Genomic DNA, 21891 nt, shown 5'->3' on the forward strand with positions numbered 1-21891 from the left:
AGCAGGGGGGCCAAGATGCTGAGAGACCATCGACTTCACAACAAAAACCCGGCAAATAAATATCCTGCAGAAATGTCTTGGAGCATTTCCAGACCCTGAACTCTGACCCCCACGGAGAGGGAGCGTTTGTGGTGTTGGAAGCTACAACTTATCCGTATAGCATTTTGGTAAGCAGTATCTCTGTTTTAGCAACACATATGCTATTAGAGTTACAAGCAAAACTGAGGCTGTTGTAGTGAAAGAGAAAGCCTGTATGTTACAAATCATGTTCTACCTTAGTTTGCAGTAAAATGCCTTACAACAGAAATCTAACTTGCAACTACAAATCCACACAACTTTATAAATTGGTATTAGCTTAAAACAAGTATTCACATAAGAATATTTTTTGTGTTTGAAAGCACAATGGCAAACCTTAAAACTCTTCTTTTTTTTTTTTAAAGTATCATTAAAACACATGCAGGTTTGTTTAGTCTTGATAAACAAGCTCTCATTTTCTATAGCCTTATATGAAACGTAAAGCTCAAAGAACAGCATTCTTTGCAAACGGATGGTCACAAATAGCATAGTCCAGATGATTAGAGAACAAGGTAATGCTTTATTTTACAGCCTGGTATTATACATACAGTACTTATATAGAAATCTTTAAGACATGAGTAATCAGTAACTTGTCATTGCAAAGTTTGCATTTTAAAAGGCTGTAAAATTAAGCTTTAGTAATTAGTATCATTGTAAATGTAGACAACACTACATCAAAATTAGACATACTTTTCCTCAGTGAATTGTCGACATTTGGGGACGTTTTTTTTCTCCCAACAAGAAATGAAACAAAAAAACATACATTTTGAATGTAGATTTTCCCTCATTGGGTAAATTAAATTTATTTTGGAAATTTGTCAAATGTACATAAATTATATATAATGCATCAAAACCAAATACTTCTTTATCTTTAAAAACAAAAAAGGACATTCTTTGTTGAGATCATTTTAAACAAGTATTGGTCAGGCATTTCATTAACCTGGAAAAAGCAAAGTGCTACACACAACAACCACTGAAGACAGTTCACCATACACCTTAATGAGAATTGGACTGAAGCACCTTTTCTTAGCTTAAAGCTAAAATGGAGATTTCACTGTATTTTTTTTTTTAAGTTTTCCTTTTCACAAAATAAAACTCCATTGTGTGTTTATAGTCTCCCTTCAACAACCCATACAAGTTTACCTTTTTCCTAAAGAGAGGCATACTTGCAGTGACATTGTTCTATTTCAAGTTAAAGTACGTATGTGAACTGCTTAACACAACAGGCTGCTAAGACCTTGGTTTACTATTTCCTCCAGGATGGAGCTTTGAGTGCAAATAAAGGCATATAACTCCTCATGAGAAATGAACATGGAATTCAGCCACATGCTTTACAATAGTAATTATATATTTAATTGATATACATATATTGCCACCATTGGCACATACGATATTGCACACAGTGATGAAATGTTGCACAGAAAAAAAATAGATATATTTTTTTGTGGGCACAAACATTCCAAAATTACAAATAATGTGGAATAACGCTGAAAGGTAAAACTTCGTAAAATGAAAAAAACAAGACATGCTTGCTGCTCCCCATTAAGTGAGCGACTTACAACTAACACATAGCTACCCAAGCCACAGAAGGAGCATTTCAAAGGGGGCTGGCTTCCAAACAACAACTCATAGCATTTCAGCGTACTACCGAATGTTCCCAATCTGCTCTCCCTGCTAACGCGCTAGGCTAGTAAAGAGCCAACTCCTCTGCATCCCCTCATCTAGGTGACCACCCCCTTCCATGTTTACATGTAGGCCGATACCTGGATGGCTAGGGAATGGGGATGGCAAATAAGTTAGGAAAGAAGGAAGGTAGCAGAAAAAAGAATTCTGCACCAAGTTTTTTCTTAAGAGTTTTTTTTTTTTACAAACCCTTTTTAGCACCACGAGTCGTGCGCTAGCAAACAAGAGGGCCGGGACACAATAATGGAAGAGAGGAAACGATAACTAAAAGAAGCCAAACTGCGATCCAAAGCATCAGGCCAGCGTGTAAGGCACCAGGTTGTTTATATGCTGAAGAGGATGCTCCCAATCAGGTATCATTTAGGCTATACCATAAGCTCCAGAAATAGGTGGTCAAGAACTGTCTAGTCTGCTGGTTTCCAGTCCATCTAAAGCTGGGAGCAATCAATGCTGAGGAACATCTGACAGTATCTGATTGTTGCCAGTTTCTCTGGAGTTTACTGACAGAGTTTATAAAACTGCTATCACACATCTATGAGATGCGACTGAACTGGTTAAGAACCAGTCGTTTTCCGCGTGGCAGCCCAAATATTTACAAATAGACCAAGACAGAATCTGATCAGCCCCGGCAGGTAGATATATGGGCTAACAAATCTCAAGTGGTGCTACGTGTCCAGATAGCACCACTGAACTTCACACCTTGAGATCTTAAACTTGTAGGAATGTGCAAATCCACTGACTGAATTGAACCCCTTTCACCTTGGTTTATCCAGTGGTCCTACCTATAGTGGAATGGCAATGTTTTGATTTCTGTTTGCGAGGTTGCTCCTTTCGAATGCGCTCTGAAACAACTTTCCCTACAACAACATAGCCTTGAATGGAAATCACTCTGTACTCAAACTTGAGATTCATACACTGCAAGCAGATAAAGATATATATATATAGGGAAGGGTCCTTGGGCCAATATTTTAGGGAAACCAACTAAATGTATCTTAGTGCAGATTAACATGCAGCAACAGCACTCCTTGGCAACATTTGGACTTTTATGACTGAACAGATCACAAAATGCTTTAGATGTACAAACCAAAATAATGCTCTGCTGATTCTTTGCCTCTTTTTTCAGACCACTAAGTCAAATCAGTGTAGGGCGTTTGTCTTATTCAGTAATCTGCTAATTCAGGCCATTTGCAACATGTCACAGAATTTCCTCTATCGATTACACATTTAGTACCTTAAAATTAACACATTGCATTAACAACGAGACACAAAAAGGTCTACAATATATCCATCTGCATGGCAACAATTTAAACTGAAACAAAATTACAATATTAATATTTCTTTGAATGCCTCTGGCAAAACGTCATCATGTGAAGATCCATTGATCAGCTCAATATATTTGATTTGTATGCAATGCATATTGCACGAGAAATAGAGCACTTATTTCATTTGATGAAATGCCTGTGTTTATTTATACTGCATGACATCTAACCGGTTTCCGAAGCAGGCCTAGCCCTCATATGACTTATGTGTAAACACATCTCTATTCACATTTAAAAAGTAAATAGAATCGCATGTACATGTGACAACCTCTTACAAAGTTTTGGAATTTTGTTTGTTTTAAATTAAATGGTCTGATTTGTGCTGAAGTCATTAGCTCACATGAAAAGGAAACGGGTAGTCCTCTGCAATAATTCCTCTTGAACATTGCAGACGCCATTTTTTTTGTTTTACAATAGCTTTAACTGGTACAAAAGTTCTGTTAATAAGGGAAATAAACACTCAGTTCAATATTGTTTGTCAAGTAGGAAACAATGTTCAAATATAATGTTATTACTTTGTTTAGCAGCCTGTTACTGTATTAATGGTGGATAAGTGGGATAACATCCAGCAATGAGTGACAACATGTCATAACTGTCAGGTTGTGGAGGTTTCTTATATTGGGTGATGCTCCCTTGGAGTTAAACCATTACAGTTAAATCTTTAGATTTCTTTCTTTATACAGTAGAGTTTTAATTATATTTCTCTTGTTATTTTTCGTTATTCTTGCATGTTTTTTTGCTATCTATATCAATCCTCTTCTCCATCGTCTGGCTGCATCTCCTCTTGTTGCTGCATCTCGCTTGCCCTTTTCTCCCGTTGCTTCTCCTGGATCTTCTTCATCTCCTCGGCATATTTACTGAAAGTATTCCCAAATTTGGACCACACTTTGTAGGGCACGGTAATCGAGTTGCGGTAGGTTGGCTTCACCTCGCTAACCCTCATGAACACACCATACTTATTGGATCCGACGTCGAAGAAAAACCGTTTGTTGTCCACAGTCAATGATGACCCTTCGGGCAACTCTGCAGGTTCGTCCTCTACACCGTAATCGTCAATAAGTTTAGCCAAAGCGTCACGAAACTCAATAAGTCCCTGGGCCGGCAAAGCGATGGTCTGGCCTTGCGTGGATCCCAAACCGGGCCCCCGGTTAACGGTCTGTCGAATCCTCAGAAACCGACCCCTCTGGTTCTCTTTCAGATCCATGTAGTATTTGCGGTTTTCCCGGACCAAGAACTCGCTTTTGAGTGCTCGCCTGGGCTCGTCTTGCACCAGAGCCGGGTTGCTCGGACCCAGTTGCGCATAATGTTCGATGAAGTCCCCCAAGTAGTCACGGAACTCGACAGCCACCGACATGGAGAGAGTCAGGCGGCTCTTGTTTCCACCGGCCCCGACTTCTGCTATCTTTAAGAAGCGGCCTTTCGCGTTCTGCTTCACGTCCAAATAGAAGCGTTTGTTTTGGATGTCAACTCGCTTCGACGCCAGCTCTTGAGTCTCATGCTGGAGCCCGGTAGCCGAGCCCGCCCCTCCTGTCGCGGGGTGCACGGAACCGAAGACTGGGCCCGTGGCTGCTCCTCCCTGCTCACTACCACTGTCTCTGTCCGCCATGATGCTGCCTGCCTGCCTTCTCCCTCTGTCTGCTGCAAAGCCACGGCCAGTCACAGAGAACGCCGGAGCTCTCGCGAGATCTACACAGAGAGGTATAAAGAGGCGAGGGGGAAAACATTATGCAGAGCGAGAAGGACGCTGTTTTCTCCCTCACACAGGGTGTATTATCATAGGCTGTCATAACGCAAACGAAACAAGGGTTGTTTGGAAGACATGCAACTCCTCCTAGCCTGGTTAAGTTTCGATTCACCGGAAGAGCCTCTGAAAATGACGGGGGTTTTGCAACCTAGGAAAGACTGTAGCCTGCCCTCTGTTTCAAAAAGTAGGAGGACAAATGCTCATCTTTCCAAGTAACACTGGTTACATCAGCTCTGTGCATGTTGAATATGCTCAATATTCTTATAAATGACGAATTAGTCAATGATAAGGTATCATGACAATAGTTTACTGTTAGGCTACACACATGTTTGCCAAACTCATTCATTTCTCAACTCATGGGAAACTTCTGTCATGACAAACAAGTCCCTTAAGCCAAATTGTTAGACTTTCGTTCCCTAAGCTAGTCACTATCACCGGTTTTTTTATTATATTTTTTAACGACATTGAAGGCTAGGCCTAGGCATACTAAATAGCCTATGGCAGATGACATCTGCATTGCATGTAAATTAGGCTACTTTTAAACTTGATACTACACCTGTGAATTAAACAACATCACTATATTTGTTTTCAAAACACATTAAATTCGTTCTCTCATATTTAATTCAACATTTACTTTTCTAGCAAGGCAATGAGATGAAGGGAAAATCCCTCAACTCAAATGTTTGTAGTTTTAGGAATGCAAGGATTCAGAGCCACCTCACCATAGTAGGCCAGACTAGTTGGTGTCATTCGGTGTCATTATGTAAATGTGATTTTTTTTTAACACGAGTCAAAATTCAAATCGATTTTTAATCAACCTTTAGGGTTTGAAATCAGACGAGTTAAACTGGTGGGCCTACCTTCAGCAACTACTGCAGACTGAATTCATATGAGAATCCAAATATTCACGAAAATAAATTAATAAAAACAAACAACTCTTTCCGTTTGCTTATTAGGCCTTTTGTTCAGACTCACAGATTCGCCACATTGTAACTACCTGGGCCTAAACGACCAGCACGCTGTCCCTGACTGCCACAAACGCGCTCACGAGAAGCACACATGGAATAAAAGGATTACTTACAGGTGTATATTTGGCATTGGAGAGACCATCAAGGTAAATCATTTTTTTTTAAGTCATCTAATTTATGACGCCAGTCCATAGCTTACCGTCGTTAGGTTGATGTGAATGTGTCCTCGTCCAGGTGCTCAGTCTGAGTGTTTTGTGGCAGTGAGTGGCTGTGCTGCTGTTTAGGCCCACCTCTTCTTCATTGTTAAGCTGCATATTGGCTACCTGACTGCAGGCTGCAATCGCATTTAAAGACAGCTGGTGTAAATTGTGTCCGCAACCCATAATTGACTGTGCTTTAGGATACGGCATATAAAATACTGGTGGCTATGTTTAGGCCTATAGTCTACTGTAGGACCCTAAACACACGACTTGTCAAAATAGGATGATGTATGCATATTGTTATTCATTCCAAATGTGATTGCAAAAAGCTGTACATTTCTGTTATTAATTTGTTGTTATTGTGATTACAGTTGACTATTCTAGTTTTGCATGCATGTATTGTCTACTCCAAAAAACAAAAACAATCAACGGATTTTAACACATTTTATTAGGCTACAACACGACACTTTTAATGTAGCCTACCTGTTTTTGGTCAGTTGTTAAAATACTGTTCCCATGCTGACGAAACTTTCTCCACTGTAATGTTCTTCCTTCTGGTCCACCTGTAAACACATTTGATAGCGCAAACATTTCACTTAAAGCTTCTTTGCCTCTTTGGCGTTATTTCGATGGTGCCAATTTGCTGCTGCTGTGGATGAATGATATGGAAATGTATGTTAATATTTCTCTCAAATAACTTTGCCATTACTTGCTAGTGCTACGTGTTAATAATTCCAGTCAATACGGTCAAATGAAAAATATTTAATAGAAGCAGATGTTTACGCATTCATGAGCACTAAGTGGATATTTAGCCACTATGGGGAACAGCCAGTGGCGGACTGGCCATCGGGACGAATCGGCACCGAGGTGGGCCGGTCGGATAAGTCACTAGCACCCCCCCCCCCCCCCCCCCGACAAATTACTAGCGGTACCGAGGTGGGCCGGCGGTACCGAAGTGGGCCGGTCGAGAGTCCCGGGCTGATTTTTAGTCCCAGTCCGCCCCTGGGAACAGCTGACCATCCTTTACATAAAACGCTGAATAAGAACTCTTTCAGAGAATATTTGGTATGCACGCCACATTTATTCGTATGAAAGTGAAAGCATTCATAATTTTAACATTTGATTTGGCTTAAAACAAGTATATTGTTATCGCCTAATGATAGATGGTCCGTTTCTGGAATTTGATCTTTGATTAGCCTTTTTTAGGTGTTTTGATGTCTCAACAGCGTATGTTATTTTATATATAAAATAATAATACACATTTCCCACGATGACAGAATTGTTAATGATAAATAAACGTGGACTTTTTCTTTAGTGTAAGCTTCATAAAGTGCCTGCAGGCCTGAGTGGAACTAAAGGAAGTCTGACGCACAAACTAAGATACCCTTAAACTTTTTTTACATTCATTAGATTTATTTATACTATTATATATATATATCTTTTAATACAATGGAATATAAAGTCATTCACATGAATTATGATTATCATGGCAAATATGGGCTACTAATGTCCATTTTTGGCTGGGAATCATAAGGCAAAAGCAATGGAAAAAAATAAACAAAAAATAAAGTTAAACATGTATTATCATTTTAGAGAACTACATTGTTTGGATTTATTATTGATAATTGAAAAGCCATTGGGCTGAAAACTAAGAATAAGAAATAACGTTAATTTATTGAAAGTGAGTGGTTTACTCGTACTTATTTGGTTCATCCTTCATGTGAGGATGCATGCCGGCCTATAGGGGGCTACTTTACCTGAATTCCTCTTCTTTAACTCTTTGATTTCAGTTTACAAATTACATGTTGTGGACATTATTCAGATATGCCCTGCGAACGTCGCCCAGCATTTGTCACTTCTCGTTTTTCAAAAATAATGTTTGTAGAAATGTTAAATAAGTGAGTACATTATTATTCAGCTGTATAAGACACATCAACCGACATTTACGCAATCTAATACAATCATATTAAAGTAATTAAAGAGGGCTATTCATGTACCTCGTAGGATTGTAATGTCCATAGGCCTACTGAGGCTTTGTGAGCCGTTTGCTGGTTTACCATCATCTCAACATCCCTAACCCACGCTTTAAATGTTTTTGATGTATTTATATTGTTGAAGCAACGCTAGCCTTTTTGTGTGACGTGATCCTTTTTTGTTTGACGTTTTTCTCAACCAGGTGCGATAAACACGAGCCTGGATGCATGCACAAATTATTCCTATACTTAAACTCTGAGATGGTCTCTTCGTTTTGTTATAATACAGACTGTATTTGCGTATAATATTGTCTTTAGGCTCTAATTACCCATAAAAAAAAATCCACATTTAGAGTTTGACACAACTTTATAATCCAAAATTTCCTTGGATATGTCTGCCTCATTTCCTTGGGTTACCTAGGCTGCAGAGGGACCCTCGCCCTGTCTCTGTTCCGTGGTTTAGATACTGCACACAACACACAACCTGTCAAATGTAGCCTAGTTAATCTATCGTGAATGGAGCCTACATGCACCATTTTCAGAATCTTTTTCAATCGTGAATATGAATCAGTTGTTTGAATGACGTCTAAGACATATTGTACCTTTTTAAAAAAAAAAGAAAAACAAATCTGTCGTCGCAGTTTATTAAAGGGCAGCCTTTGTGGTCTGCTCTCAAAGTTTTTGCCCTGCATCCCAACACCGGAATGCAGTGACGCTGCTTCAAATGCAGCCCCCTTATTATGTCCGACGCACGACCATATGCTGTATATTCTGCTTCTGTACACTCTTTGGAGCGATTTCATATGCTTGGCTGCACGTTAGGACACTTAACTGCTGCAGGACGCGGTAACAATACAGATGACATGTACATATAGCGTCATTGCAACCTAGCAAGATCCCATAACCTACCTTACAGCGCTCAGTCTGCAGAGGGGAGCGCCTATAGCATCGAAGGCGTGCTGCGGAAGACCAAGCGAGGCGTTAGACACATGTATGTGGCTGCCAGGCCTTTGTATGACAGCTCGACCGACTGATTCTGCTTGCTTCACAAGATGGACAAGGAACGGCGAGTCGTGGCACGGAAAGCAACACACGCACAAGTTCAACGCCGCACGCTTCACCTCTGATGTCAACACGCACTGTGGGAACTCCGAGGACTAGCGCCCCCCCTTGGTTCTACTGAGGAGTTGCAGCTTTGCCTTCTGGTGGTTACAGGTAAGGCAACAGTTTCTGCAACTGTTATAAAGGGCACTGTCTCAAAAAGAAAGTAAGCTTTGCTGTTAACACCTCTTACAATTTCAGGTTGATAATATGTTACGTGTCTCACTTGGATTTGTCAGGGAGTTATTGTTGCATCCATGTTATTTAAAAAAGCACATGAGCACAGCCGTTGTTACGGGAAAAAGGGATTCAGTTCACATAGTAATACAATAATATACCTTGTTTTACATAAGCATACAGGTCTAATATATAGTCTACATTTAAAGGCTTTGTAGGATTTCAGCACCACGGAGAGCAGCCAGGTCTGTTACAGTAGGTATGCGCACAGATGAAAACAGATAATAGTTGTAGCTGTGTCTTATACATTTACAATAGACATTTGGTTGTTCTGAGTCTCATTTGCTTTGAGTTTTAGGGGTCTTTAATTGCAACATGTATTTTCCTAAACTAGGCCACGTGAATTGTATACTGAGCATATGTTTTATGAACAAATTCAAATGTGGGTGCTTTCTTTTTATTATTTAGTAGTTTTTTCTGTTTGATTTACAGCAACATTTACATCAAGTGTCAAATAGCTCATAAATACTGTGTGGACAGCAGATGTCGCTCTTTGTGAATACTGTCAGTGCAACATTATGTATCCGCATTCAATTTAGGGTAAACTAAACATTACAATCATAAATTGACGTTAACATTGCTATATCATCCACACTGTCAATATTTCTCTGATTAATTTTGTTTTCTTTAGTTAGCATGTATTTAACTGCATGTATTGTGTTAAAAAAATCAGAATATAATACCAAAAACCCAGAGAAACTCACTTTTTAAATGTTTTATTTTTAAGTGTTTTTTTTCCTTTCAACCCCAATTTTGCTGCTGTTTTAGCTGTATGGATTTAATGCAGTGCTTCAACATCAGTTTTTTCAGAGGCTGAGCAGCGAATGTGACCTGAATGCAGGGCATGACTTAATGGGATGAGACGCAAAACTCATTCAAAACAGTCTCTTGAAGAATCTGAAATGCTTTCGCAGCCTTAGTCATCGCAGCCATATGATTTTTAGGCCCACCGGACTATATATGCAGCTGCATCTTTCACCGTGAACATATTTCGTTTTTTGGAGTAATGCCTTGGCTACAGTAAGATGCGATGCTGAGGAGGGACATTCGTGGATTTAGGATTCCGTTTGTTTCATTATAACGTGAGATCACCGCTGATAAAACACCATGGAGTGATTGACATACAGTAACTGGGTTTTGGGAGAGAGGAGATCGACCCCTTGGTCCATCGGTTGCCTGTATATCAGTGATCCAATCCTGCGTTTTTGTTGACGGAGCCCCTTGGCAATCGGCATTATTTTCTCTCCGTCTGTGGTTAGTGGGGGAGGCGGAGAGAGAGCCACGGTGGAAGGCGCCGTGTTAGCGTTATAGCTTCCGACCAGAGATATTGTTTTATTTTTTGGAAAGAAACGTGGCTTATGTTTTGCGACTGGACTACCAAACTTGTGGTTCACGGCAGCATTTTGCGTCTTTTCCCTCCGCTGCAGATGATACAGAAAACCATCATAGCGGTACCCCACCACTGCAATTTTTGGGCAAAGATAAGAGTGGCGTCGTCTTACAGTTAAGGCTACTATTGCAGCATAGGGGGAATCTTCTGGAGGGGAGAATCCGCCGATTCCGCGCTTAGCCTACCTACAATGCCTTATTATTAGCAGTAAGCTGTGACTGGATTTGAAACCCAGCATCGTCCCGCGGTTCCCCCGTTTCAAAGCTGCTGTTTACCCATTGAAAATCACTTTGAAAAGCAGCGGATCCCGATGGCATGGACACTTATGCAAGGTCTGCCGCGCTGCCGTGCTACTGGAGCCTACTTGCTGTCTCTTCATTCAACCCAGCTTCATCGCCCCGCAGTCCAGAGAGCCCTGCCGCAACGCGACCAGCGACCACCGAGCCAAAGCAGGCGGCATGAGGCTTGATTCAGTACATTTATCCATGCTGGTCATCGGGGTCTCATTCGCCTGCTACTCCCCGAGTTTGAAATCCCTGCAGGACCAGGTTTACAAATCCGCCGTGGTGATCGAGGGCAAGGTGCAGTCTACGCCTGTGAACGTCTCCGCGGAGCGGTACCGTGTGAATGTCAAAGTGCTGGATGTTTGGCCCCTTAACAGCGGGGGTCTGGAGCGAGAACAGCTCGTCACCGTGGGGGAATTTGGATCTGAGGCTCCGTGCACCAAAGTGAAGAAGAACCACAAGTACATTTTTTTCATGGACCCCACTGACGAGCCATTGGTTTTCAAGGCATCGTTTGCGCCTCGGGACACGAGTGTGAAGAGCCTAAAAAAGGATGTTGGGAAGATCTTGTGTGAGGACTGCGGTAAGTTAATGTATTGTGGATTACCGGTGAAGTCCAACCCGGTGGAATGAACGGTCTGTTAACGGCTCCCTGGCTTTTAGGGCTTTTGGTAACGGGCACTCTGGCGAATTGTGGTTATTATGGCAACAGTATTGTTTCGAGTCAGTGGGTACCAGATAGGTGCCTAAGGGGCGTCTATGCAGCAATTTTCGACAACTCTCGCAGGCTCCCATAGCCCACATGATCAATCAAACTCTATTTCTCTCTTTCTCTCTCCCATTCTCTCTCCCTGAACTGCATCAGACATGCGCCTCGCACTGTTGCTTGTGAGGAATTGCAGTTGGTGTGTAGTCAAACTATCTGCATCCTGCAAACCCGCATTATACTGTACGTTTCATGCACATGCTTATGCATATTTAACCTTTAGTCTGCATATACAGATGTCTGTATTCCCCGCATTGAACCGGCTTCCTCTCTGAACATCGAGCACATGCATTTATGGACCCGGTACAATTTCAGGACCAGGGACAGCGGCCTGTATCACCGGTATCACGTGTGGAAAATCACGCTGCCCTAAGCAAATTGGTTCTCAGGCTATATTTAGGCTCACACCCTGCTTTAAGTCTTTAATACCCCACACTTTGGTGTAGCTTATCTTAGATCAAGTCCTGCAGACATGTATCTTCTATGCATGCTCAGACCTATAGCAGTGTGTGGTGTAGTCTTAAAGAAACCGATGGGGTTGCTGTTTAAAAATATCAGAATACTTTACCACCCATCACTTTAGTATTTTTTAAGATTTATGCACAAGTGGTTCAGGAATGGGCTTTGGTCAGCAGATGTCACCCTTAGGGAGAAACCTCACATCGAACCAGACACATTTTATTTTTAATAAGGCTTTTATTTAAGTGTACTTTACTTACTACTTACTTATATGCTTTAGTGAACAATGGCTTCTCACTGTCTCTCTTTCCTTCATAGCTAATTATTTCATTTAGGCACTGAAAGTAATTGACTAAGAACAATGCAGAATATTGTTGCAGTGGTGTTCATGCAGTAAGCTGCACACTTGATTATGTGTACGTGAATGCACACACATTAGTGTTTCAAAAATCATGTACTGTTCAGGAGCTCTGTCACAAGATATGCTAGAGCCACCTGTCGGCTGCTCAAATGCTACAAAGTCTCTTTCCTGATGTTCTCCAGTGGGTAAAATGAGTTTCTACTTTAATTATAAAGTGGTGTCAGTGACTGCATCCTTAAATACAGTGCTTTTCACAGAGCCACTCCTTTTGTACTACTTATGTCCCATACTAGTCAGCCTACAACACAACTTCAACATGTTTCTGCCATCACAGGGAACACACTCACTCGGGAGTTGTGGCATAGAAAATGATGTGTGCCCTGCATTGCCTTCTTAAATCCTCTTATGCCGTACTCATGAGACACAAATGCTCCCCTCTCTGGATTTTGCCTCACTCACTCTGGCTTTTAAACTCATCATCCCAATAGAGGGGAAACACAAAATGGACCTCATCACCTGTTGATACCTTGAACAGCCCAAACCTCCCCCGTGGATTCTTCTGGCATTAAGCTCGGGTTTGTCAGTGACGTGATCGCACTGGCACAATCACCACAGTCTGGTACCTGGGAGAGCTGCCACGCCCGCTCCCTGGGCCTCTGAAGATCTCATTTATTTAGTTCAAATTACCCAATTATCTGGTAGGTAATTGTAGTTTAGCGGCTTCTCACTCAGTGTAATTGATCTAATCACTCGTCTCTTATCATGCAGTCTAAACATTACCTTTCATAAAGACAGATACACAGTTGTTCCCGTGGCCTCTTGATCTTCCTCCTTCATTCAGCAGGGATGCAATATCAACAATGTTCTGTTGAATGCTTCTCTACTTCATATTAAGTCACAAATACTATATTAAAAAGCTCGTATTTTTTTTACGCTATTAAACTTGAACTGCTGCATATGCATCTTTGTTTGCAAAAACTGCTTCTATGGCCGCTTGGCACACATTTCAAATTGGCCTCGAATCCCTCTTGTGCAGATACAGAGAAAGCTCCCAAGTGTGTTTACCAGGGGACCGAGAGTCTCAAAGTGAAGCAGGTGTTGTCTTCCGGCTGCCTGGAAAACAGGCTACCTAAAGGGCTTGCCACCTGCACCCTTTCCTAAGGAGGACCCAGCTGGGAGATCTAGGTTCCAGCCAAAGAAGGAAGGAAAATACTGTTCTTCTGATATAGATTACAACAAACAGGCTCATGTTTCTCAAGCAGGCCTTGTTGTATCTGGCCATCATTCTAATGTAGAGTAAAGAGTACTGACTGTAAACCTCTCCGACAGCTACTGTATCTAAACTCATAGCTGCAAGTGTTTCCTGGCATTGCAGATGACAAAACACCATCATTGAAGTTTGTCTAACATTTAATCCAGACACATACACATTTATGTCATAGTGGACTATACACTGACCACCTGAAATGACATGTGTGATTCACAAGGCTCGCATACTCATTAGCGGTATCATCTCCTATGACAAACTCTTCTTCAATTTATGCACTTTCAAAAAGAATAGCTAGCTCAATTGATCTTTTCATTTGTAATAGTCACTATCATTATGTGATTGCCATTTCAAGTAGATCAAATCTGCCTTTTTTAAGCTGTCATTATTGAAGAGTGTTTTAGTCTAAACCAAAGTCTGTGTAATGCAACATTGGGAAGCTTTTTTGTCTATCCATAGATCTCACGGAGGAGACCGACATCATTGCATTTTGTGTATGCAACTGTGTGGGTGTTTGCAGACTGGTGGGAGCATTGTGTCAGTACAAATCGGTGCAAACACTCATGCACAGAAAAAGGTCATCCGAGTCGAGGAGTAACACATCGCCCTGAAACCGCCCTCACACTTCTCACTCATATTTATTTATCACTCATTAAGCCAGTTTATTTCTGTGAAGTAAATGAATGTAACAGTGTTGATGTGAAAGCGCTCTATCATGAGTCCGTCCCACTGGTCGCAGCTGCTGCTTTGAGGTGGTAGACAGGCAGCATTTTGCCCCCAGCTATGTATCTTTCTGTGAATTGAGAGACTGCTTTAGAAGAGTTAGACATAGAACATGAATGACAGCTGCTGATGGCTACTGGCTTCTGCTGCTAAACCACAGCTCTATCTGGCAGCAGAATGAACCAAAGGGCTGGCCGGTCATTATACCCTAATGGCGCATTCAAGGGCAGCTGTTGATTGTGACAAAGGCGCTCATTTACTGTGTATCACCAACAAGATAACTGTTGTGTACAGGATGTGTGTTTGTTAAGATAACAAGGATTGAAGTGTTTTCAATTGTCAACGCTTTGCCTCTTGCCAAGGGCACAGGCTAATGAGGTTGACCAGCAGGAAGCATGGATTTGTTTCAACTGTATGTTTGTTGAGATTGTTTTCTATGTTCACCGGGTGTTTCTCAATGTCGAGGAAGGCTGCTCCAGAGCCACTATTTCAAGGATGCTACGTCATCGAGTGCCGCCGAAGGACTGTTCCAATGTCCAGGATGCTTGGAATTCTACCGAGGCCGGCGTACTTCGTTGCGGGAAATTTCGAGGCTGCACATGTGTAGACTCCGCCGTCTTAAAAGCCCCACAATGCTTTGCGCACGGACCAATTTCCAAATCTTTGGCGGAAATCGTGCTCCATTTAAGGCGGGGCCTCGCATATGACGCACACCTGTTAGCCTGTTCCACAATTCTTCGTTTTCGGAAGACATGTCCTACCAAGGAAGCGTCTTCGACATTGTGAAACACCCACTGAGTCATTGATGTAGACTTGCTGCTTCGCTGAATCTGCGCTCGGCTACTCTACTCTGACAAGATGATGTATATTTATAAGATGTATGAAAAAAAACGGCATGGCCATTTTCAGTAATTGGTCCCTCATTTCCCTCTCCTGTTAGGCGCAATCCCTCTACATTTCTAAAGACATCGTTTTACATGCTATTATGACAGTGAGCACCTTGGGTCTCTATCTTCTGTGTATGTAAATGTGTCAATTACGCAGTTCCTGATCTGTTCCTATGGTAGAGTTGAGGTTTACTGATTCTGGGTCATGGTTGGTATCTGTTTGCATTTGTGTTTGGTAGTAGAAGTAGTATCCTTTTGTGAAAGCCAACACGTTGTCTAGTCTACTACAGTGTCAGTTGATTCACATATATTTTAGACAGACATCTGAAGAATGATGCATGCTTGCAGAGGTTAGATGACTAAAACAGAAGTGAGGAAATCTCTTCTACTCCAATTTTGGTCTTCTCAGCATTTACTTTGAAGAGCTGTTATCTCAGCAGTCTGTTCAAATGACATCAGTCGACGCTTCATTATCCAACAAGAAAAACATATTTAAAATACAAAACTTAAAGCTAACATAGTATAATTATTGGTCTGAATATATAATTCACAGACATATCATACTAAAGGATCATTTCTATAGCTTTTGTTCTTAAGTGTGATTTTTTTTTTTTACATTCTTTTTGTTTAGTCACGCAATTTTTAGTGAAGTGCAGCTGCTATATTGTGCAATTGTACTTATGTGCAACATCTGCTGTTAGCTGGAACTCGGACAGCCCTGCAATTATCAGGGTGAAAAATAGAGCTTCAAAAAAGGATTCATTTCATCATGTCAGTCTTTACTCGTCCAAACAAGTTACGAAATCTTTAAACACCTTAAATGTAGGAAAGCACAACATCTTCAGATTTGATGTTTAACACAGCATTTTATTCAATTTTTGCATGAAAACTCTCATGGATAATCAATGATCAAAATAGTTATGATAGTTATCTTTCTCTTGATCGATTAGTCCACTAATTGTTGCAGCTCTATTAAAGACATGGTGCGTATTGTAAAGAATATCCATGCTGTAAACCAATACTAAAGCTTTTTTCAAACTGTCATACCCTAACCAAAATGTCTTGCTGGCATTGCCCAACATTAATACATTTCTAGGCTTGGAGGCAAACATACTATTGATATCTCAATGAAGCCACTGCTTACATTAAACTGTTCAGTAGCTTATAACAATATGCGTGATGACAGATGAGCTTCCCCCCTGGTGGTCATTACATTACATGTTACTTGTTAGACGCTTTTATCCAAAGCGACGTACATACTCAATACTGTGGGCAATCCCCACAGGAGCAATTTGGGGTGAAGTGTCTTGCCCAGGGACACAACGACATGCTGACTGCAGTGGGGTTTGAACCTGTGACCCCCCCTGATCCGAACACCAACGAACAACCCACTGCACCACACGCCTCATTAGTGGTTAAACACAAGTACATGATATCTGTTGCCATGTAAAAGCAAGATCAAATGGACAGTTGAATATTTGAATACCATATATGATCGGCAAATATTAAAGGCAGAATGCTAAGTCCCACAACTGCAGAGTGAGTATCAGATTCGATTAGCATCACAACGTCATTTTGACTTAAGATACAGTTTGTGTTACAGTTGCCTTATAGCTAACACAGCGAGCGTTATTTGGAGTTGTGTTTTTGGCCAATTGAATGGAAATCATTATTCTCCTTGGGCGTTTCTTTTGGTCTCTTCCAAGTGCTGCAAAAATATATACTATTTGGTTTGTAGTTAGCTTGAAGGTTCTTCAGTAGCTAGTTGGTCACTTACCTTGTATGTCTCTATAATTTGGTGCTTGGCAGGGGGTGTACACTCATTGAACCTTTTCACCTTAGAACAGCTGTGCGGTGCTATTAAGCATTCAAGATGACTAGTGGTTTGAATTTTGCATGGCGCCTGCTGTCGTTCCATTTTTTTTAGCCATCAGCAGCATGCTTTTAGGGCAGAGAAGTCACCTATATGACCACTAATGTATAACATCCCATCATGTAGCCAGAACTCGGTCATGCTTAGTGCTAAGTGCTTTAGAGAATTGATGACACAAAGTTATTAAGAAAAGGAGATCCCAACTTTCCTGTCTTCTAAGTTGAGGAAAAACACTGAAATAAAATGTTATTCCCTTGTGTTAACCGATCGTAATATATTCAAAAATACTTATATTGCTCCAAAGTTTATATTGAGCTTAAGAAAGAGAAAGGACAGGATTTGTGTGAGATTTGTGGATGGTCGATATTGCTAATATGAGAAAGTGAAAACAAAGCTGTGTTTTGATAGAATACAGTAACACCTTGAATTATACTGTACACACTCCTATTACAACAGAAAATCCACATTCGATTAAAAACATCTCTCTTTGGTGAGCTACATCGCTGTTTTCCTATCAAAGCTCTGGACATGGAAACTAAGTTGTTACCACTTCCTAATTCTGCGCTTCACCACAGAACTAAAACACTTTATGAGTGGTTTAACATGAGTTTAGTTCTACACGATGGGTTTAACCACTCTACTGTGACAGATATTTTCCACCGTTTTGAATGTCTGTTAACATGCCCTTTGATTTCACACACACCACAGCAAGCTTTGGATGATTACAAATTACCATTCTGTAATACAGAATAATGTCTGGGCTCGTGGAGAATAATGGGATTATTCTAAATTCAGCTGGATAAGAACTGAGATCAAGTCTGCAGTGCAATGCAGTTGAATGCTTGTAATATAACAAATTAGTGCTCCATAAAACTGTAAACGGCTTCAGTTAGACTTGCAATTTAAAATTATTTGTAAGATGTCGAGACTGGGGAAGTAGTTTCGGGTCATTTCAGCAGAAGTAGTGTAAAGGGGGCAGAAAGTCATGATTTATTTCTTTTTGGATCAAATCTTTTTTTTGTAACGTTAATTTAATGTTTTATAATTTAAGATATATATAATTAGAGGGACAGATATTATTATGATCATAATAAATAAATACATTTTCACAAAAATATAATTTATAAAAATAAGCAATTTTAGTATCATTAAGTGTTGGATATTTTCTCTTTTCGTCTGCGCGCTGTTTGAAAGTCCGGCTATTTCTGCCAACTTTTATCAACCAAGGCTTCTTCTATTCCCATTGCGAGAAACTGGGAAAATAGTCACAATTATTTTTGTATAATAACAGAAACATTGGTGGTTTTTTATACACAACCATTGGTATCCTCTGCTGCTGCAGCTTGCTAACAGCTGGCTGAAATCCGCCTCAGACAGGGATTGGGTCGGATGCTGCCGGTGAGAACGCAGATTAGTTTTTCAGTTAATACATAATGTCACATCCAGTAATCTCTGGTAATCTCAGGCTTGTAAAACGGGATGAAAGCTGCTTTTGGAGGAGCAAAACTATTTAGAACAGAATTAGACTATTTTTAGAGAGGACACATGCATTTATGTCTTATGGGTTTGGTGACATTTGTTTTATGCTTTCAATATTAAGCCCGGAGATCATTTGGTATTTGTGTTGGATTCCTAAACCACATCAATGTCTAACTGAATGGAGAATATGCGTTGTAACAAATAAATTAATATAAGGTCTATAAAAGTAGAGCTGTTAGTGGCTCTTTTTACGTGGACTTAAACAGATGACTTTTAATGACTATACAAGAAGATTAAGAAGCGCCTTAAAGCAATCAATATGTTTCCAGGAACAATTGTTTCTGTAAACGTATTATTGTGGTGTGAAGCTTTATTGATAGAGGGACATTTATTATTTCATCTCAGATATTACACTTTGCATACTTTTCTATAAAGCTTTAGTTGTTTTTGATATTTTCTAGAATATATAGATGTGTACATATTATATCTAGACCATAACACGTTATTTACAAGAGCATTCCTTACATTTGACCATTGAATGAACTTCAGTGAGTTTTACAGGAAGTACAGCCTCTTAACTATCACAATGAATTTAAAAGGTCATTTTAGATATTTAGCTAGTTACAGAATTGAAAAACTCCTAAATTATTAGTTGTGTACTTTTTATCACTAGACTGTACTATCAGCAAGCAGCTCTTTACTCAGTGAGAACCAAACTTACTATGCATGTAATCTGATATGACAAAGTAGAATTTACAGTAAATGTCACACTAAACACATCCTCAGTCTAACAAAAAAAATTAATCTTTAAATTATTTTGGCTTTACCCTCTGTAATCACAGTTTAGTCCTTATCTCGCTGCTTATCCGACAATTAGGAGTCTGAGTTTTCCAACCCACTGAAGAATGTTGCCTTCACCACAATGAGGCAGTATATGATCAGGATCAGGAAGCAGGAGGAACACCGACAAGTTAAAAGAGATGAGTCCGTTGGGAATGTCCCAGCAGTTGTCAAAGCCGTGTCAAAAGCCCACAGTCACGGCACAGGCTGTGAAATATGTACAGGATAACAACTGTGAAAGTCACTGCCATTTGGGTATGAGTTTGTTCAGAAGAGGAAGCCATCTTTCTTGTGTTACTCCTTAGCTGTTCATACTGCAGTCGGCTGTACGCCGCTGTGTTCCTTTGACTAACTCGACTGTAATGGCATCCCTCAGGGAGAAGCCATCATGTACAGTGTTGGACCGAGGTCAAAAAGATGACCAGTAATAACTCTGAGCTGTTGTGTAAATGAAAATATACACGGCTGCCACCAGAGCTGGATATCCTCCAAATAACAATCAACCCCTTTGAATACAGGCTTGATACATTAGTCAAAGTCAAAGTCAACTTTAATGTCAATCTTACTCAGGTTGTGTTTACAGACAGAGAGATCGAAATGACGTTTCCAACAGTCCCGAATATAAAATTATACAATATACAGATATGTATACAAATATGTATATCCTATATACACAATCAACACAAGACACATTTACACATATGCACACATTAAGATAAAAAACACAACAATCGATCGACCGGAATGTCTTTTTAAAATCACAATAAACATTGAACAATGAGTCATGGGCCAACGAGAAAAAACGTTCAAATCAAATCACAAAAAGCCTAAACAAAAGACACACACTTGTTTTAAAATAAGTTTGTCCTTTTCCTCACCTGAGCACTGTTAACCCTCCTATTGTCTTCATTCCCCCCCCCCTTACTTTGGTGTTCGCGGTCAACTTTGACCGGTCCTGTTTTAACTGCATTACATTAACACAAAAACCATTAATCATCACCAAATTTCATTTAACACCCTTTCAAACTGTAAATATTGTATCAGACTACTGGTATACATGAAAAACTGCAGTAAATATACAAAGAATATACACTGAACATGTATTGCGTGTGCCAGGTGTGATCCATGTGGGGGGATGGGCACATAAGAGCAGGACATGGGTCAAATTGTTCTGTGTGTTTGTGAGTGCCAGGTGTGATTCACATGGGGTATGGGTACATAAGGGACACACACATCTAGAGTGTGTGTGTGTGTGTGTGTGTGTGTCCTAGCATTACTATACTTGTGGGGACCTAAATCTGTTTACAGTCGCGTGTGGGGAATCGCCGCCCTTATGGGGACAAATTGGAGGTCCCCATGAGGGGAATCATTAATTTTAGGGTGAAGACTTGGTTAGGGTAAGGTTAAGGGTTAGGGTTAGGCATGTGTTGGTTAAGGTTAGGATAAGTCTCCAGGAAATGCATGTAAGTCAATGTAATGTCCCCTGAAGTGATGTGTGTGTGTGTGTGTGTGTGTGTGTGTGTGTGTGTGTGTGTGTGTGTGTGGTGTGTGTGTGTGTGTGTGTGTGTGTGTGTGGTGTGTGTGTGTGTGTGGTGTGTGTGTGTGTGTGGTGTGTGTGTGTGTGTGTGTGTGTGTGTGTGTGTGTGTGTGTGTGTGTGTGTGGGTGTGGGTGTTACAAAGTTGACTAAATCATCCAAAACTCAATGAAAGTGGTGATCAGCAATTTTATATGTTCAAATGTCTACTGTGAAGGATATCATAAAGCCGTAATGCAATCGAATGTAAAACAAAAAAGTTATGATTGATGAAAGTAGCAAATCGGTCAGATTTGACCCAAAGACAACAGGAGGGGTGAATGAGCTTCTATTGGCCTGCTCTGTGTGAATTGTATGCTGCTGTTTGTGGAGGCAGTTTAAGTTTGCTCTGCCTTTTGAATCATTCAGTCATTTGCAGCTATCTTGGGCCGCAATACTCTTCCTTCACAGGCTGCAGCCAGTGCATGTAATCAAATATTTAAGAGGTTTTTTTCTTCTGTGCACAGCATAAAAGGTTGTTAACAAAATTAACCCTTGAATGTTGCGAATAGTACCAGAAATAAACAAGAAAATCAGAAGTCAAAGGTAACTGTTATTGGAAAATCTGAACATAGGATGTACGGTACAGAACATGTAGGTGTACAGAGAAGGAAGGAAAGGGCTATTGTTCTTGTGCTGTAGCTTAGCATTACGAGACAGAACAGAAAACAAGTCAATCATTCACCAG

The 21891-nt window shown here is 40.5% G+C and overlaps 2 protein-coding genes across 6 annotated transcripts in view; one reads left to right on the forward strand and one right to left on the reverse strand.

Annotated features, from left to right (window-relative positions):
• Nucleotides 1-579: 579 nt before the first annotated feature.
• On the reverse strand, nucleotides 580-9047 carry puraa (purine-rich element binding protein Aa). 2 transcript variants are annotated; one of them, XM_034200372.1, is made up of 3 exons: nucleotides 8872-9047; nucleotides 6473-6552; nucleotides 580-4763 (listed from the first exon to the last, which is right to left on the reverse strand). In XM_034200372.1, exon 3 carries the CDS (start codon nucleotides 4681-4683, stop codon nucleotides 3826-3828), a length of 858 nt encoding a protein of 285 aa, XP_034056263.1. In that variant the 5' UTR covers nucleotides 4684-4763; nucleotides 6473-6552; nucleotides 8872-9047; the 3' UTR covers nucleotides 580-3825. The 2 variants fall into 2 exon arrangements, with proteins under 2 accessions (XP_034056263.1, XP_034056255.1); XM_034200364.1 differs by lacking the exons at nucleotides 6473-6552; nucleotides 8872-9047 and adding an exon at nucleotides 5989-6404.
• Nucleotides 9048-10177: 1130 nt separating this feature from the next.
• Nucleotides 10178-21891, forward strand: part of nrg2a (neuregulin 2a) — a 72925-nt gene continuing 61211 nt past the window's right edge. For 2 of the 4 annotated variants that reach the window (XM_034200268.1, XM_034200291.1), the window contains exon 1: nucleotides 10178-11557. In XM_034200268.1, coding sequence (XP_034056159.1) covers nucleotides 11149-11557 — 409 coding nt within the window. In that variant the 5' untranslated portion in view covers nucleotides 10178-11148. The remainder of the gene's footprint in view (nucleotides 11558-21891) is intronic. The other 2 variants (XM_034200281.1, XM_034200275.1) reach the window with 2 other exon arrangements.

Source organism: Gymnodraco acuticeps, unplaced genomic scaffold (genome assembly GCF_902827175.1).
Source record: "Gymnodraco acuticeps unplaced genomic scaffold, fGymAcu1.1, whole genome shotgun sequence".
In the NCBI taxonomy this organism is placed as follows: Eukaryota; Metazoa; Chordata; class Actinopteri; order Perciformes; family Bathydraconidae; genus Gymnodraco; species Gymnodraco acuticeps.

Bases quoted from the DNA above. Each gene is read 5' to 3' on its own strand.
- puraa (XM_034200364.1), bottom strand. From the start codon at position 6,199: ATGCCGTATCCTAAAGCACAGTCAATTATGGGTTGCGGACACAATTTA. The intron at 4,764-5,988 runs GTAAGCTATGGA...CTCTCTGTGTAG, and splicing joins TTCACATCAACCTAACGACG to ATCTCGCGAGAGCTCCGGCG.